The sequence below is a fragment of the Astatotilapia calliptera genome, chromosome 5, assembly GCF_900246225.1.
Source record: "Astatotilapia calliptera chromosome 5, fAstCal1.2, whole genome shotgun sequence".
NCBI classification, from domain to species: Eukaryota; Metazoa; Chordata; class Actinopteri; order Cichliformes; family Cichlidae; genus Astatotilapia; species Astatotilapia calliptera.
Window position 1 is genome coordinate 14327498 of NC_039306.1, and position 16299 is coordinate 14343796.

Consider the following 16299-nt stretch of genomic DNA (forward strand, 5'->3'; position numbering starts at 1 on the left):
TGGAGACAGGTGTTGTAACATAAAAGAGGTCTTCATAGAAGACTTTTTGGCTGTAGCTCAGGTGGCAGAGCAGGTCAGCCACTAATCAGAAGGTCGGTGGTTCGATCCCAGGCTGCCTCCTGGCTGCATGCCAAATATCCTTGGGCAAGATACTAACCCCGTGTTTGCCTACTGGTGGTGGTCAGAGGGCCCGGTGGCGCCAGTGTCCGGCAGCCTCGCCTCTGTCAGTGCACCCCAGGGCAGCTGTGGCTACAACGTGGCTTGCCATCGCCAGTGTGTGAATGTGTGTGTGAATGGGTGAATGACTGAATGTAGTGTGAAGCGCTTTGGGGTCCTTAGGGACTAGAAAAGCGCTATACAAATGCAGGCCATTTACTTTTTTTACATTAATGAGCATTTAAAAATGTCCATATATGTGCTTGGGTATTGTTGATAAATGCTAAAGCCTTCTCAGATGTCCCATTTAGTTCTTTTGTGTTGGTCTGTTCCGGTTTTAAGCACCATTGTAAGCGACAGGAAACCACCATTAAATGACTCACTAGCGATTATGCGCTGTCAGTTCACTTAATCAAACATGCAGGCTGTTCACATTCACTCCATATTTATTATGTGGCAACGAGTACATAATAAACACAAAGTGTGTACGAATGTTTGTGTGTGCGTGCATCTGTGTGTGTCTCAGTGTATTTTCCTGATTCACCCGGCAACAAGCTGAGTCACCACTACACCAGCCTTACTACCAATCTTGTTCCCATGGCTACCAGCATGCCACAATGGTATGTGCTCATGTTTGAAAGTAAGTAAGTAAGTGTGTGTGTGTGTGTGTGTGTGTGTGTGTGTGTGTGTGTGTGTGTGTGTGTGTGTGTGTGTGTGTGTGTGTGTGTGTGTGTGTGTGTGCCTAATCACTGACTACCATATACCAAACACAAATGTGGTTTACATGGAGACCAAAACATCTGCTCAGAATAATGTAACAACAATAAAGCAGCAATTGTTCTATTTTTAAACCAGAGAGAAGGTTCACTTAGAAATTTGATCAAACATCTGCAAACACTGAACATCATTGTGCCTTTTTTTAAAAATAAAGTTAGACTTTTCAGAGGTAGCACATGAGTTACACAGAACAAAAAAAATAGTTGTGGAGAAAGAGATCAGATTCTGTACTCAAGTAAAATAATCAGAGAAACAAGGAAAAACATTCAAAAATGAATTTTAGGTTGAAGTATAAATGTGTTGCATTATATTTTAAGGCGTTTTTTAAACCAGTTATTCATATCAAATGATTTTTTTGCTGTTTTAATTGTACGAATGAATACATCAACACATAAGGTGGAATACTACGACATACTAAACCACTATTGTTGAACTGACAGTTTTTCTAATGAGCTAAAAAAATATCCTTTAGGAGTATAACCAGCAGCAGATTTACTCTAATTATAACCACTTGAAGTGATGCTGCAGGAAACATTTGTTTGTTCTCCACTGCAATGCCTGAAACATATTTTTACATAAACTCATTTGATGTGTGTATTTTATATCTATAGTCTAAACCGATTAATCGACAGGGTTCAATGTTTCCTTTGTCAAATGTCATGTAAGAAAATTATTGTTAAATTTAATCTACAGGGTGGCCCATTTATATGGATACACCGTAATAACATGGGAATGGCTGGTGTTATTAAAGTCCTGTTTGTGGCACATTAGCATATGTGAGGGGGCAAACTCCTCAAGATGTGTGGTGACCATGGTGGCCATTTAGAAGTCGGCCATCTTGGATACAACTTTTGTTTTTTCAATAGGAAGAGGGCCATGTGACACATCAAACTTATTGGTAATGTCACAAGAAAAACAATGGTGTGCTTGGTTACAACCACAAACTGCTGGCTGTTCATCTCTGGTTGCATCTTTAAGTTCGTTTGTGTTTGTCTCCACCTTGTGGTCAATTTATTTTACTGCAAACCAGTTCACTCTTCAACAGAAAAATGTTCTGACAATAAAACAATAAAATGGGTGAGTTAGAGTTTCAAGAGTTTGTCTTTTTTTTTTTTTAGTATTACCTGATGATGACATCAGTTGCTGTCTCTATAGACTGTATAGAGTAATGCCATGAGACTGAACATGGAGAAGAAATCACTCAGTTGTTGGTGAAGAAATAGCACCAGGAAATTATTTCCCAGGTGGCTCATTCTAACTTGATGGCTGGTTAAATGAGATATGATAAAACTCAGGATAGAATAATGACCTGGGCTGTGTCGTATTGTGCTAATATGTCCCGAATTACAACTAGTTAATAAGCTGTCAATTCCAAAAGATCCTTTACCTTAAATAGAGGTCTCACCAAAGTGTGCAAAAAAAGATGTTTTGTGATGGTTTGCTGTGCAACGGAATGTGCTAAAGCAATGCCTTTACACGACATCTCTGCAAAGGTAGTGACCCAAGTATGAACTGCTGAATATTAGACAAAGCATATAAAATTTATGACTTGTAGGTTCATACACAATGATGAATGCAGTGGCTCAACTTTATGTTGTTTGCAGTGCAGGAGTTGTTGGTGGGTTCCATGGGAAAAGAAACACTTGTTTAGGAAAACTGGTAGGGAGGGCGGGGGGGGGGGGGCGGGGGGGGGGGGGGGGGGGGGGAATTAAATTCAGTATGTTCTGGCTCTGAGAGTTATCAAGGTAGTTTACACTGCATAATTTGCTCCAGGGCAAGAAACAGCAACATTACAATACCAAGCTTAGAAAACTTGCAAGGGGAGATAGTTATATTGCTTTCATCTTTAGCTCTAAATTGCTCACCAAGTGGGACACACCTTCTGTGGTGTCACAGCGAATGAAACAAAAATCATAAACAGTGAGGCTGGGGGAGTGAGACTCATCTGTATGTGTCAGTGCAATCAACATGCTACCAGTTCTTGCAGAAAATTAAAAAAAGAACTGAAAGCTAGTCTGAAAATGCAAGATGGGTTGTTATGATATTCTTATCTAGCCTCATTGTTCTTGTGGTTAAGAAGATTTGGTCTGTACAGTTCTGTATGGATTTTGTCAAGTGAATGGCTCAGGATTCAGATTAATCCCCAGGTTTTTCAGAGCCCAAAGGGACATCCAGACAGGAGCTGATTTGCTCATCATCCATCACTTTGTCCCTTTGGCGGTTGGTTGCTAGAGTTGATTGAAGACTGCAGTTGCCTAGGTAACCCTGTAATATATTAACATATCTATCATATGTCAGTCAGTTGTATCCTTTGTTTTCATTGGTAGTCGCTCAGTCACTTGCCTCAAAGTTAAACTTGGGATATGCCTACTTTCTATCACCAACCTTTTCTTCACCCATCATTGGTCGACTTTCTGTGGTCTGTGGTGATGTGATCACCTCATCTCTGCACACTTCCTGTGTGAACTCCCTTTAGGAAAAAAAAACTTACGAGCTCATGACACTTAAATTTAGGTTTCCATTTAGGGCTACAACCACCTTCAATTGCTTCATGAACCAAGTGCCTCCAAACTCCATATGCAGCCACCTATTTGGATGATGTCATCATTCATAGCAACAGCCTGGAGGAGTGGGGATGAAGTCTTTGAAGCAACATGGGCTCAAGGCCAAAGTACAGAAAGGTGCAGTTAGAAAGAAATGCAAATGGAAATCTGGATTAAATCAGTAACATACTAATGTTTACGGTAATAAAAGGTGGCAGCAGTAATTTCACAGCATAAGTGTACTGTCTTTTTCTAATTTGCTCCTATTTATAAATCACAGACTACCAAACAGCCAACTTTGAAGAAATGAAAAGACTGACCCAACAAACATGCTCTGATAAACCAAATGTACACCTTAAAATGAAACGCATCTCTGCTGTGATGATCCACACAAAATAGATAAAACTCAGTTCTGAGAGCTCTTCTTCTGAGAAACGTTTCAGGGGACCATGAGAAGATTCATCTAAATAAATACAGAAAATCACAAATTCGGCTGATAGATGAAGTACTGGTATGCTGAATGAAAATTACCACTTCCACCTTCGGCAGGCATTAAGCAACATTTTTTAAATACCCAACTAAAAGTTTCGTGTGTTTTCAGCCTCACTTGGAGAAAAGATCTCTTTCCATTCTGGGGAGGAGGGAGTCTCTAAAGAACTGGTGGGAAGAGGAGAAACAATGGGAGTTGCCAGTTTATAAAAAAAAAAAAAAAAACCTTCAACGACCTGATCCACATTCTTGGTCAGACTTGGTCTTGAGGAACCTAGCTGAGGCCATCAGGAGTCAGCATGTATCATCTGCTGAGATTCAAGAGCACCCATCAACCACAAATTCCCAGACCCATCAAGGAGGCTGCACAGGATCACAGAAAGAAGCTTCAGAAAACCCTGAACACATTACAGTAGGATCTGAAATCCTCTCAAATAAGTTAAAGAAAATTGTGCTAAAAGAGCACAACACATTAAGGCCCAGCAGGCAGCGAAGGAGATAAATAAACAGTTTTAAAAGCTTCTTTGGTTTCTAGAAGGCTAGGCTTGAGTGAGGGAAAATGATTTAAAAGTACAAAGATTTGGGATCTGAGCAGAGAGACGCTCAGATTTGCTCTAGTGCTTGTTAACAGCCTAACTGGCCCACAGGAAGAAGTTTTTTGTGAGTCTGGAGATGTGGGACCTGATTGACCTGGCAGGTCCTGGCAGGTCAATCAGGCAGGTCAATCAGCAAGCGGGTCAAACAGGTAGTGGGTGGGGTGTAAGGGGTCACCTGGGATGGCCCTGGCTTTTCTGACACAGGAGGATCTGATGATGGCCTCCAGGGTTGGCAGAGGTGGATCCATGGGTCCAGGTGGGATCAGCAGACATGTGGGTGCCCAGAAACCTGGACTTGTAATGTGTTTATTTTACACATCATCATCATCATTCAGTGTGTGAATGGGTGAATGACTGGTTGTGTAAAGCGCCTTGGGGTCCTTAGGGACTAGTAAAGCGCTATACAAATACAGGCCATTTACTTCTGAGTCGAAAATTTCAAAAAACAAAAAAATCTGTTAACCATCCAGTAAATATACTCACTGACTGTACTTTTAACTTCTCCATCTAGTGGTTGATGAGATTTACTGCAAACGTTATCAAGTTGCAGAAACAGGTTCAATATTCAATTTTATTTTCCAGTTAAGAACTGACTCACCAGTTTAGAGTTTCCAGCTGAACAGTGTGTTTCTGGAAAGGGGTGGGGGTGGGGGTGTACCTCTCAGAATGGGAAGAACATGGAAATTCTTCACGGAAAGAAGCTGATGCTGCAAAAAGTACCCCAGCCTGACTCCTGTGAGACCACACTGAGCCACTGTGCTGCCTTCTTTTACAACTCTGTTTCCAAAAACCTGGTAGAGATTTAATTTAGATTACCACCAAGATTCAGCAAAGCAACTGCTTTCTAACACTACTGCTGTTTGACCAATCAAAGTTTAAAAAAACCCTGTGAGTGATTTTTTTTTTAATATATTTGATGTGTCAAGTTATCAAATCATTGCAATATTACAGATTTTTTAAACCAGGGTTGTCATCATTGCTGACTGTATAAAGTAAAGATGCTTTTTAGCTTTACTTCAACTCAATTCTAGGATGCAAATTTCAGAGTTCATATTTGATGCATTCAAGAGAATATGGGGCTGAAACATGAGTGGAGGACTGCATGACAGCAGACACTTTATAAGTTTCTACATTATGGTTCTCTTCCTTTCCAAGATTTTTCTAGATTTCCTAACAGCCATGAATAAATGAGTTTGTTGGATTTCATTTTAAATGGCACAAAATGAAACACTCCTCAGTTATCAGAATCAACTCCTCATTCTAGTTTTGGAGAGCCTTTACTAATATTTTGCTGTGGCAAGGACAAAACTCTCTTTTGACAGGAGGAAACCTTTGGAAGAACCAGGCTGACGGAGGTGCATCCATCTATTGCGCCCTGTTGGGGGAAGGTGATTGCTGATAATAAAATGCATTTAATTAGCATCACATGGTATCTGGCACTTCCCCTCCTGATTATTTTTTAATATGACTAATATACTAAAGTCATTGTACAGAAATAATTTTAGTAAAATTATATTGGATTGATTGTGGAATGATTTATTCTTTTTTTTTTCTGTTGTCTTTCTTTATTCTTGCCTATTTCCAACAACAAAAAGCTTTTAACAGAAAAACTCAATTGCCAAAACACATGTGTGAGACTTATTTTGAAAGGCAGGGCCTCCCATTTGCTCAACATTTGCCAAAAATTTAGCTTGTGACTAAAGAAAAATTATCAGTCAGAAACTTGTGAGGAATTTTATTAGTTGATATTAGTGCCCACAGTGGTATCTATTTGCAAACACACAGGTATGTAGGAGTTGAAAAACAGGGAGTGTCGTGTTTCCTGGCGTTCCCCAGCGTTATCTGATCCACAGCTCATTTCCACAGTGAGAAACTGATCCTGCACAGCTCGGCATTGAACAAAAGGTAAACTATATTATATCTAACAATTATCTTTTGCCATTTGTTTATACTATAAAAATATAATCTGCCGTTTTATAACTCTGGTAGGATATGTTGTTGTGACTTTTTCATTGACTGTTCTTATGGCCAGTTTGTGATGGCTGTTGTGTTGTTTCTGTGGAGCTGCTGTTTAAATAAAAGGGACTCAGAGCTTCAGAGCTAGCTCCAGCTTAAGAAGGATCAAAAAATGGACACAAGATAATTAAATTAAAATGCACAATTATTTGTAAGTATGAAAAGTTGTCCAGACAGTGACATTTGTGATTTATTTGCATCTTACAGATGTTTGGTATTGTGATTCTGCTCTTTAAAACTCAAAATTAGGGCATAAACATTATCTGAGAGGGCTTCTTCTAGTTCTATGTGTTAACTATTAATCTTTCAGAAAAACAATGTCGAAAGCAACTTGTGCGTCTGTGTTAGCTGTTCTCACACTAAATTTGGCTTTCCGGGCAGGAAATGCGCGACCTGCTGACGACTCAGAGCCAGAACTCTTACAGGGAGCAGATCAAGAAGGAGATGTTGACCCGTTTAACCTGGAGGAGCCGCTATGCCAAACTCTACCCATCCTGCTACAATCCCTGGAACAACAGCAAAGAGCCCACACAGCTGCCACAGCTGCCAAAGATACCTGCTGACCCTCAGTGAGCCCCTTCATTTATTTTAAAGTGGAAGAGTGAAGATTTAAAACCTTAGTTGTCTTGAGTATCCACATGTGCTCAGCTATCATTTGTTTTCATGGTCTGGGTAAAAGCAGATTTATCTGATGTTACTGAGACCCACATAATTAGACTAAACCTACTGGGGGTAGCTAGGCATGAATGTGACACTAATATTAACCAACATTGTAGATGATTGCTGTGCAGCACTTTGGTCAGCGTCTGTTGGCCTTAAATGTGGGACATAAATAAACGTGACTTGATTTAATATTAACCAAGAGTCCAAACCTCAGAAACATGACAGATTCCAGCGACCATGACATTACACACGCATGAAAATAAACATTAACTTTCTGTTTATCTTCCATCAGGGCTGTTGTGCCTCTTGTTGCCAGGACTACTGAGAAGCAGAGCGACCTTCTTCCTCGTCGCCCTTCTCCTCCTCCTGTGTGCTCTGTGGGAGGTGAACAGCAGCTCAGTGTGCCTCCTCTAATGAGGCCGGTTTCGCCCCACACCAGAGAGGCTCTGTATCAGGACTCCTCTCACCATGTAAGAATCACTTTGACAGTCAAACTCTCTTTCATAAAATTAACATTTAAACATTTAAATATAAATATCATCACTTTTGCTTTCAGCGGAAAGCTCCTGAAGCTTTTGAAGTGTCGGAATATGGAAAGCTAACAACATCCCTCTTACCAGTAGGCTAAGTTATTTTTAGCCAATTACAAGTTGAATCTGGTAGTTGGGGTTATTAGCTAAGATACCGTCATTAAGAAGCGGCACAACTAATGTGCCTATGCGAGCTGATTTGCGATGTGCACCGCTGGCGCGGCCATTTATTTTTTGATGCACCTTCTCAGATTAATTCACTGCGTGTCGTGCCCAGGGCTGGACTGGGACAAAAAAACAGCCCGGGCTTGACTAAAGACCGGCCCACCAGGTATTAAAGCCATTAAGCCTTTGAATGAAAACAAACGTTGTTGTGACAGTGATGTACAGTCTTGTTGGTATATGTATGATTTCCATACATTTTATGTCAGATAAAAAATTTGGTTGTAAGCTTCAGATAATTATTTAATAGCAGCCCGACATTTTAAAAGAGAATAAGAAAGTATTTCTTTGTGCCCCCCTTTCCCTGTTAATGCCCTACCTGGCCCCCCTGGCAAAACTTTGCCAGATCCGCCCCTGCACAGTTACCAGCTGTCAGCTACATAAAAAAGGATCCTGGTGTTATTTGTCTCTCAGAAACAGTTCATAACTTCCCTTCAACTCACTCATGTAACCTAAAAGGTAAACCTGTTTCTCCATCACCTGTTCAGCTCTGATGATTCAGTAAGGACATCTCCTGGTTTCATCTTCATGTTTCCCTCTCACCAGATATACAAACCGACATCATGACCAGCAGCTTTTACAGCTGTGGCTCCAGCAAACATCAACTGATACTAGAAATTAATATTAAATACATTCTAACAACAGCTGATAAAGCTTAAACGTGCTGCTGTTTAGCGCGACAACCGGCAGTTTCCTCTTTCTGGCGCAAAGTGGGCGATAAACAAACAAGAGAGAAAAGCCGATCAGCTGCTCATTGATCAGTTTCATGATTAAAGTAGCAACAGGAGAGAGAGGGGGAGATAATGAGAGAAGAAGAGGCAGCTGTGCAGCATAACGACAGAATAAATCCACCTTTGTGTCTTTTTCCATCCTAGACAAACTAGCCCTTCTCAGCTCAACACGAAACGCGCAATAATTTCTCTGAATGCGGGACGATTCCGTTTGTACGGGACGGTTGGCAACTCCACTAACTAACCTTATGAATAAAATAAAGTTCACTATCAGTAACATCATAGCACCCACCCAGCTGTATAGAAACTGTCATGCTAGCTCACGCAGTATGAGTTATTGTAACTGACTGTAAAAAGTCAGCACAACGAAAATAAACTCCACCTAAACTTGGTTTATATCTGACCCAGATAGACTGCAGGTCATAACTTCTTACCTGAAGTTCAGTTCACACTCGGACCATCGGCTGCCTCGGGTCTCTCCTCTTCGGGTCTCCCCTCTCCCTCATCCACCTGCTGGCCTCCACTTGTTAATTTTACTGAATCTGTGGAAGCTCCGCCAAAGCCACCACCAAACAACTGAGTTATTTTTACACAGCGGCCAGCATCTGGCCAATCCACCACCTTTCATTGTTTATACCGTTACAAAAAAAATCATCGGCCCACCGAGCAAATGCCTGGTATGCCCGATGGCCAGTCCAGCTATGGTCGTGCCATCAGTTAACCCTTTGCGTGCCAACTGTGGCACACGTGCCTAGGGTTGCCGACCTCTGTGCTAGAGGGTGTGGGGGGGCCACAGCCCCGTCCTCCAGGGCATGAAGCAGGTATGGAGGAGATCAAAACTCCAGACATCCAGAGGCCCTCAGAACACAAGAGACCAAGGAAGACCAACAGAGGGGCAGCCGCGCCACTGTCCCAGAAAGAGCTGTGGAGAGCCCCAGATGAGGGGTCACTCAGCAGCCACGGAGCAGAAGCCGGGGGGGTTGCAGTGACGGTAGGCCAGCCAGCTGTGCCAGAGTGACCGAGCCCCAGGCCGAGAGGCTGAGGGCACCCCACCCCCGAAGTGGCCCGAGCGAGCCCCAGGCTCCAGGCCATAAGCAGCCACCAAGGAGTGAGCCGGTGTGTACCCGGACGCCCATCCCCGGACACAAAGAACCACCAACGCACTGATGTCTGAGGCCGTCTGCCACTGGCAGGGGAAGTGGTGGGGGGAGATAGGCCTCCATACCTTGGAGGACCTGAGATGTCCCCAGAGAGGTGGCGTCTGATACCCAACCTGACATATAGACACAGACATGCAGGCACACACAGATACAAACATCCATTCCCACCCTCATGCTCTCATATGCAATTACTCAACACTCACCCAACGTGGAGACAGACATAAAGAGACACTGTACACACGATCATACTCCCCAAGCGTACTCTAAGCTCCAGGTCTAGGTACCCTTGCCCCTGGAGGGGGAAACTGCACCCAGACCCAGGTGGTGTTACCCTTTTCCCTGCGGTGGGGAGAGGCAGACCACCCCGACTCCGTAGCAGCAGGGAGGCCCCACACTCCAGACCGCAGTCGGACGGCCAACTCCACCTAGCCCTCCCGCTCCAGCAGGCCGCAGAGAATGGGGGTGGGAGAAGACTCCAAACCTCCCTCCACCCGCTCATTGTAGTGTTGATGCATGTGTGTTCTAAGGTGCAATTAAAACCCAGGAGGGCATGGAGCTACCTGCCAAGGAGCAGCAGGTAAGCGCATAGTCCCTCCTGCTAGCCCTCAATGACTAAGTGTATTTAAAATTGAGAGGTGGGCAACGACGTCAGGGGTGAGGGTGTACACCCTGATGGTAATTTGGACTCCGTGATTGTGCCCACCCCCAAGATCCTATATGTATGTGTAATGAGAGTGTGAGTAATGTGAATGTCTAAATTGTGAGATAAAATTGGGGCACAGGCAGCCAGAAGGGGACAGAGGGGGGGATGCCTCCCCTGCACCCTGGTGACACATCTTTACCCCAAGGCCCTGCATGTGTGGGTGATTGTGGTGGAGCGGGAAGAGGGAGGCAGCTGGAGATGGGGAGGGAAGGAAGGGAGGGGCAAGTGACCCATCCCTGGGGCCAGCTTCCCCACTGACCCCAGTAGGCACCCCCACACGTGGGTTTTGATGAAGCTTTTCACCGTAGTCTCCGCGGCTTCTCCAGCGGCTTCTGGAATACCAGAAAATACAAGATTATCACGCATGCCACGAGCTTGTAGATCAATAACTGTCTCTTTTATGTTTTTTATTTTCTCTATTTAGCTGGGTAACATTGTCTGTGAGACATTTCACCGACTCCCTTAGCGTGGCATTTTCAGCAGCGAGCGTTTCCACCTGCTGCTGGCTGAACTCCAGGGATTCTTGCAAGGGCTTAAATTCCCAGTGAGGAATTCAGATCTGGTGTTTGGAACTATTTTGGTTTTCATGTGAAGTATGACCCTGATGGTAAGCGCGTCATGGACAAAAGTAAAACAGTATGTCGGATGTGCCACACAATGCTCAATTACATTGGTGGAAACTAGTGCGTTAGCACAGTTAGCTTGTTAACGTGTTGGCCGTCCAGCCCCACGCACGGGGCGATCTGCGGTAACTTGTTAACGGAGATTTGCCGCGTTATGGCGTTAATGTCATTTTAACGAGATTAACGCTGACAGCACTAGTGGGAACACAACGAATATGACTGCACATTTACGCCGACATCATCCTAGTGCAAAGACAAGTGGAAGCAGACAAAAACAACAAGCACGCTGCTGCAAACTTTACCCGAGTCATTTAGACAGCCGTTAGCACATGATTCTCCTTATGGGGACCTGATATGTTTAATATGCTGCTGAGAATATAGCCCAGAAGAAGCGTATAGTATAGCTTTTATTTTGGAAAGAGCCATTTCTCTGTAATAAACTCTCTTTTCCAAAGATGAGTGATTCCTCGATCAGATAGATCTATTTTTTTTATTATTTTGTTGTTTCAGCAACATTAAATTTAAAAACTATACTTTTAGGTTAAAATGTATATTTATAATTTTAATAAATGACAAATTAAAAAAAGCATGAACATTTTTTGTATCGAAAAAATATCGAACCGTGACACCAAAGTATCGAACCGAACCGAACCGTGAATTTTGTGTATCGTTGCACCCCTAATAATTAGCTATAATAAAATAAACCCTGCCATTTTATCATTTTAGTAATTTTATTCAGTATATCCCTATATTCCTACATTTTTGTAAAAGTGATGTTTTATGTAATCTATGTCTTTTGCAGGGCAAAGGGAGAACTCTGTACTTGCACAGACGTGGACACATTAAACCTGAGGAGAAGTTTAACTTTCCCCTGCTCTCCTCCTGGGATTATGGCTGGAGGCTTGGTACGATGGAGTCACAATCTGCCCCCTGTGGTGTGGTGACTGTAAAATGATGCATAAACTTTAGAAAGATAAACTTGTTGAATCAAAAATCACCATTAGGTACTAAATGTACTATAACATCGGTAGTAATCCTGTGTTTTAATACCAGGAGATCTTGTAACAGTGACTGATTAAACTATAGTCACTATTTGGAATTTAAATATCTTAAAGGTTACACAATGCAAGCTGTTTTTTTTTCAGTCTGATCACAGTCAGAGGTATGTGCCTCATATCAGGCATGTCCCACCTTTCTCGCAAACATCATATAGATCCAATAGGAGAGGAAAAAAGTAAATTAGAGTATTCAGAGCAGTCTGAAAGCTGAGGTTTTGATGCCGGGAGATTACATGTGCATGTGCTGAACAGATTATTTGAAACTCTGGCCGTGATTAATATGAACATCCACCACTGAAACAGTATATATGTATGATGAAAATAAAGAAAAACACATGGTCCTGCCTGACAATCCTTTCTGCACATTTTTTGCTAGCTTACCTTATCAGCTTCTACTCATACAAAATCATATTTTTCAGATTTTTGTTATTAGGTCAATTTCTTCCAGTTGTAGTAATAGAAATTGTTGAGTTTTTATTAACTAAATATTATTTAGTGCATCACTGGGTCCAGCCTGTGGAGGTCACTGGGCCAGTGTCAGACTTAGTTTAACTGAACAACATTCACACCATGACTGTGATTAACTCAGACAGGTTTTACTGTGAATGTGCTCAGTTCCTGTCTGCCACCACAGATTTGTAGATCTGTAGATGCTTTCCGCTCAAATTTGTAATTCTTCAGATTATTGTAATCTTCCTTTATCCACAGGTGACTACACGCTAGATTATAGAACTCCATCCAGTGCCAGGTCATCCTTGGTGAAGAACACCTTCTATGCAAAGAACGGGGTATTCAGCCGCCCAGCAGCCACCGATACCCTAGGCTGAGGTTCTGTTACCCCATACCAGAGGCTGCTCTTTAATGAGGGTAAAGAGCACTTCAAAGGCAATCGTGCCAACAGATGTCCAACTATAACCCTAGGCTAATGTGATTTGGGGATTTCCTGGTATTATAAACTCATTTACTTAAAAAAAAAATTGTATTTTTTTTCTGTTTGTTTTAGAAGTTTTCGAAGGTACGTGTTGAACTACTTAGATTATGACTTCCTATCAAACAAAAGACAAAACAAAGCTTTGATACATGAGTACACCTGTAAGTGGTCATATTTATCATGAGATAAAATGTCCTGTCAGGAATATGGTGATGGGAATAAAAAGTACACATGCAGCCCATCAATCCATCCTGAAATCCAGTACTTCCTGTAATGCTGTCTGTTTACAATGCACATGGCTGTAGGGTTAAGTGTCTAATAACCTGATACCAAGTGTTGGATATTTAATGAGTATCTTGCCTGGAAAGAGTCCGGAAGAAGCAACTGACCTTTATACACCTGAAACCTGAGTACTAGGTGTATTCCAATGAGCCACCAGAGGAAATGTTACACAGCACAGGCTAGTATTGATTCCTAATTAAACATAATTATTTAAAGACTATATTTTCTGCTCATTTCGTACTCCATAGTTGCTCTTGGACTGTAAAAATAGTGCATGACTCACAGTACAACATAACCCTTCTTTAATTTTTATTGGGGTTTGGTGCAGCTCCTCAGTTTATCATCTGTTTGAAACTAGTTGTCCAGCTCCTTCATCTTAAAGGAAACTTTCCTCTGATTTGCTGCTGCCTATAAACAGAATGTGAGTGGAGCTTAAGATGAACTGACCACATTAGTGGATCCTATCTGTTATGGCTCATGCTGAGCCAAAATTATAAAGAAGACTGCCTGACACCAAGCAGGCATTTAGAGCAGTCTGGCCACAATTAATGTAAGAGCATCTCCAAAAGTTGATTCTGTTCATCTGGACGTAGCGTTTTCAGTGGGAGAAACGTTTTGTCACTCATCCAAGTGACTTCTTTAGTTTCAGCTGACTGCAGGTTTCCCCAATCTTATAAACTGTACATTTGCATAATGACAGAAACTAGCACCACTGAAGGAACAATGGGCTGGGAGGTCAGTTCCTTCATTATAATTATGTAAGAGCATATATGACAGAAGAAAAAAGAATAATAGATCAGTATAATTTCAAGCTAAAGGTCCTTCTCTGAGTGTTTTGTAACTGAGGCGTTTGTGTTTCATAAGGTCAGCTGTTTATTTATGTTAATTAATCACGTACATTGTTTGATCTTACAGTGAATGTTGTAATCCTGCAACTCCTGTCACAAGTGCATTAAATCAATTTCACAAAACCACTTTCACCAGTTGTTTTGTGGAGGAAGTAGACTCTATACAGAATCTACAAAATGCAGTTTTGAAATTATGATTTCACTCATGGGGGGGGGGGGCGATAGGGGCGTAATTTACAGGGGGGTTAGGGAGGTTATGCCCCCCCCCCCATATTAACATCCAACCAATCTTGCATAAATAGACTGTTGATTTTATTTACTAATTTCAGGTATTACCCCCCCCCCCCCCCCCCCCCCCCCCCCCAAATGTTCAACACAAAGTTAAACAAACAAACAAACAAATAATGAAATCGAGGAGGGGGGAAATATTTTTTTCACAGATAAAAGATGGATGGTGTCTAACAAAAATCGACCCACTGTGACCTGCTTTCTTACTCATGGCCAGGAGGAGGCGACTTATTGGGCTGCCAAAGGAAGCCTGAGCGTTTAGACGTCCATGAGGGAATGATGCTGCGGCTCAGCTGATTTATGATCTCAGTAAACACATTTCTGATGCGTTTATGGTCTCAATTTCTAGTTTTAGGTCTCACTGAATTCACTATCGTTGTTTTGTTTATCATTAGTTGTAATTATGATGCCCATGAGAGCTGGTACTCACGTTTTCATTTTAATTCAATTCAATTCAATTCAATTCAATTCAATTTTATTTATATAGCGCCAAATCACAACAAAAGTCGCCTCAAGGCGCTTCATAGATACAGAGAAAAACCCAACAATCATATGACCCCCTATGAGCAAGCACTTTGGCGACAGTGGGAAGGAAAAACTCCCTTTTAACAGGAAGAAACCTCCGGCAGAACCAGGCTCAGGGAGGGGCGGCCATCTGCTGCGACCGGTTGGGGTGAGAGAAGGAAGACAGGATAAAGACATGCTGTGGAAGAGAGACAGAGGTTAATAACAGATATGATTCAATGCAGAGAGGTCTGTTAATACATAGTGAGTGAGAAAGGTGACTGGAAAGGAAAAACTCAATGCATCATGGGAATCCCCCGGCAGCCTACGTCTATTGCAGCATAACTAAGGAAATATTCAGGGTCACCTGGTCCAGCCCTAACTATATGTTTTAGCATAAAGGAAAGATTTAAGCCTAATCTTAAAAGTAGAAATAGTGTCTGTCTCCTGAATCCAAACTGGAAGCTGGTTCCACAGAAAAGGGGCCTGAAAACTGAAGGCTCTCCCTCCCATTCTACTTTTAAATACTCTAGGAACAACAAGTAGGCCTGCAGAGCGAGAGCGAAGTGCTCTAATAGGGTGATATGGTACTACAAGGTCATTAAGATAAGATGGGGCCTGATTATTTAAGACCTTGTATGTGAGGAGCAGGATTTTGTCTCCTGAATCCAAACTGGAAGCTGGTTCCACAGAAGAGGGGCCTGAAGTTGGCGACGTACTAAAAGTACAGCATCCCTCAGTTTCACAGAGGGATCCACCTTGAAGCTTGACTAATGCCACAAAAGCTCCATCTTATATGTAGTCAATGGCCAGAGCCTTATGTCACGAGTCATATCACTGTAATTAATATCAAGCAGCTAACCTTGAGAGATAACTTGTCAACAAACACTTACCCAGATTCAATCAGCAACAATTTACTGTTCATCGTTTACTGTCACTTATTATTATACAGTGGGGCAAAAAAGTATTTAGTCAGCCACCGATTGTGCAAGTTGTCATGTTGGAAGACCCAGCCTCGTTCCATCTTCAAAGTTCTCACTGATGGAAGGAGGTTTTGGCTCAAAATCTCACGATACGTGGCCCCATTCATTCTGTCCTTAACACGGATCAGTCGTCCTGTCCCCTTGGCAGAAAAACAGCCCCATAGCATGATGTTTCCACCCCCATGCTTCACAGTAG

At 42.3% G+C, this 16299-nt stretch overlaps 1 protein-coding gene across 1 annotated transcript; it reads left to right on the plus strand.

Annotated features, from left to right (window-relative positions):
• The first annotated feature begins 6355 nt into the window (after window positions 1-6355).
• On the plus strand, window positions 6356-13195 carry LOC113022206 (uncharacterized). The gene is made up of 5 exons (XM_026167356.1): window positions 6356-6466; window positions 6959-7146; window positions 7533-7710; window positions 12012-12114; window positions 12976-13195. The coding sequence occupies exons 2-5, from the start codon at window positions 6962-6964 to the stop codon at window positions 13092-13094; spliced, it is 585 nt and encodes a 194-aa protein (XP_026023141.1). The 5' UTR covers window positions 6356-6466; window positions 6959-6961; the 3' UTR covers window positions 13095-13195.
• The last annotated feature ends 3104 nt before the right edge of the window (window positions 13196-16299 follow it).

Coding starts and splice junctions, on each gene's coding strand:
- LOC113022206 (XM_026167356.1), top strand. CDS start 6,962: ATGCGCGACCTGCTGACGACTCAGAGCCAGAACTCTTACAGGGAGCAG. Junction 7,711..12,011: donor ATCAGGACTCCTCTCACCAT/GTAAGAATCACT, acceptor TGTCTTTTGCAG/GGCAAAGGGAGAACTCTGTA. Junction 12,115..12,975: donor GGATTATGGCTGGAGGCTTG/GTACGATGGAGT, acceptor CTTTATCCACAG/GTGACTACACGCTAGATTAT.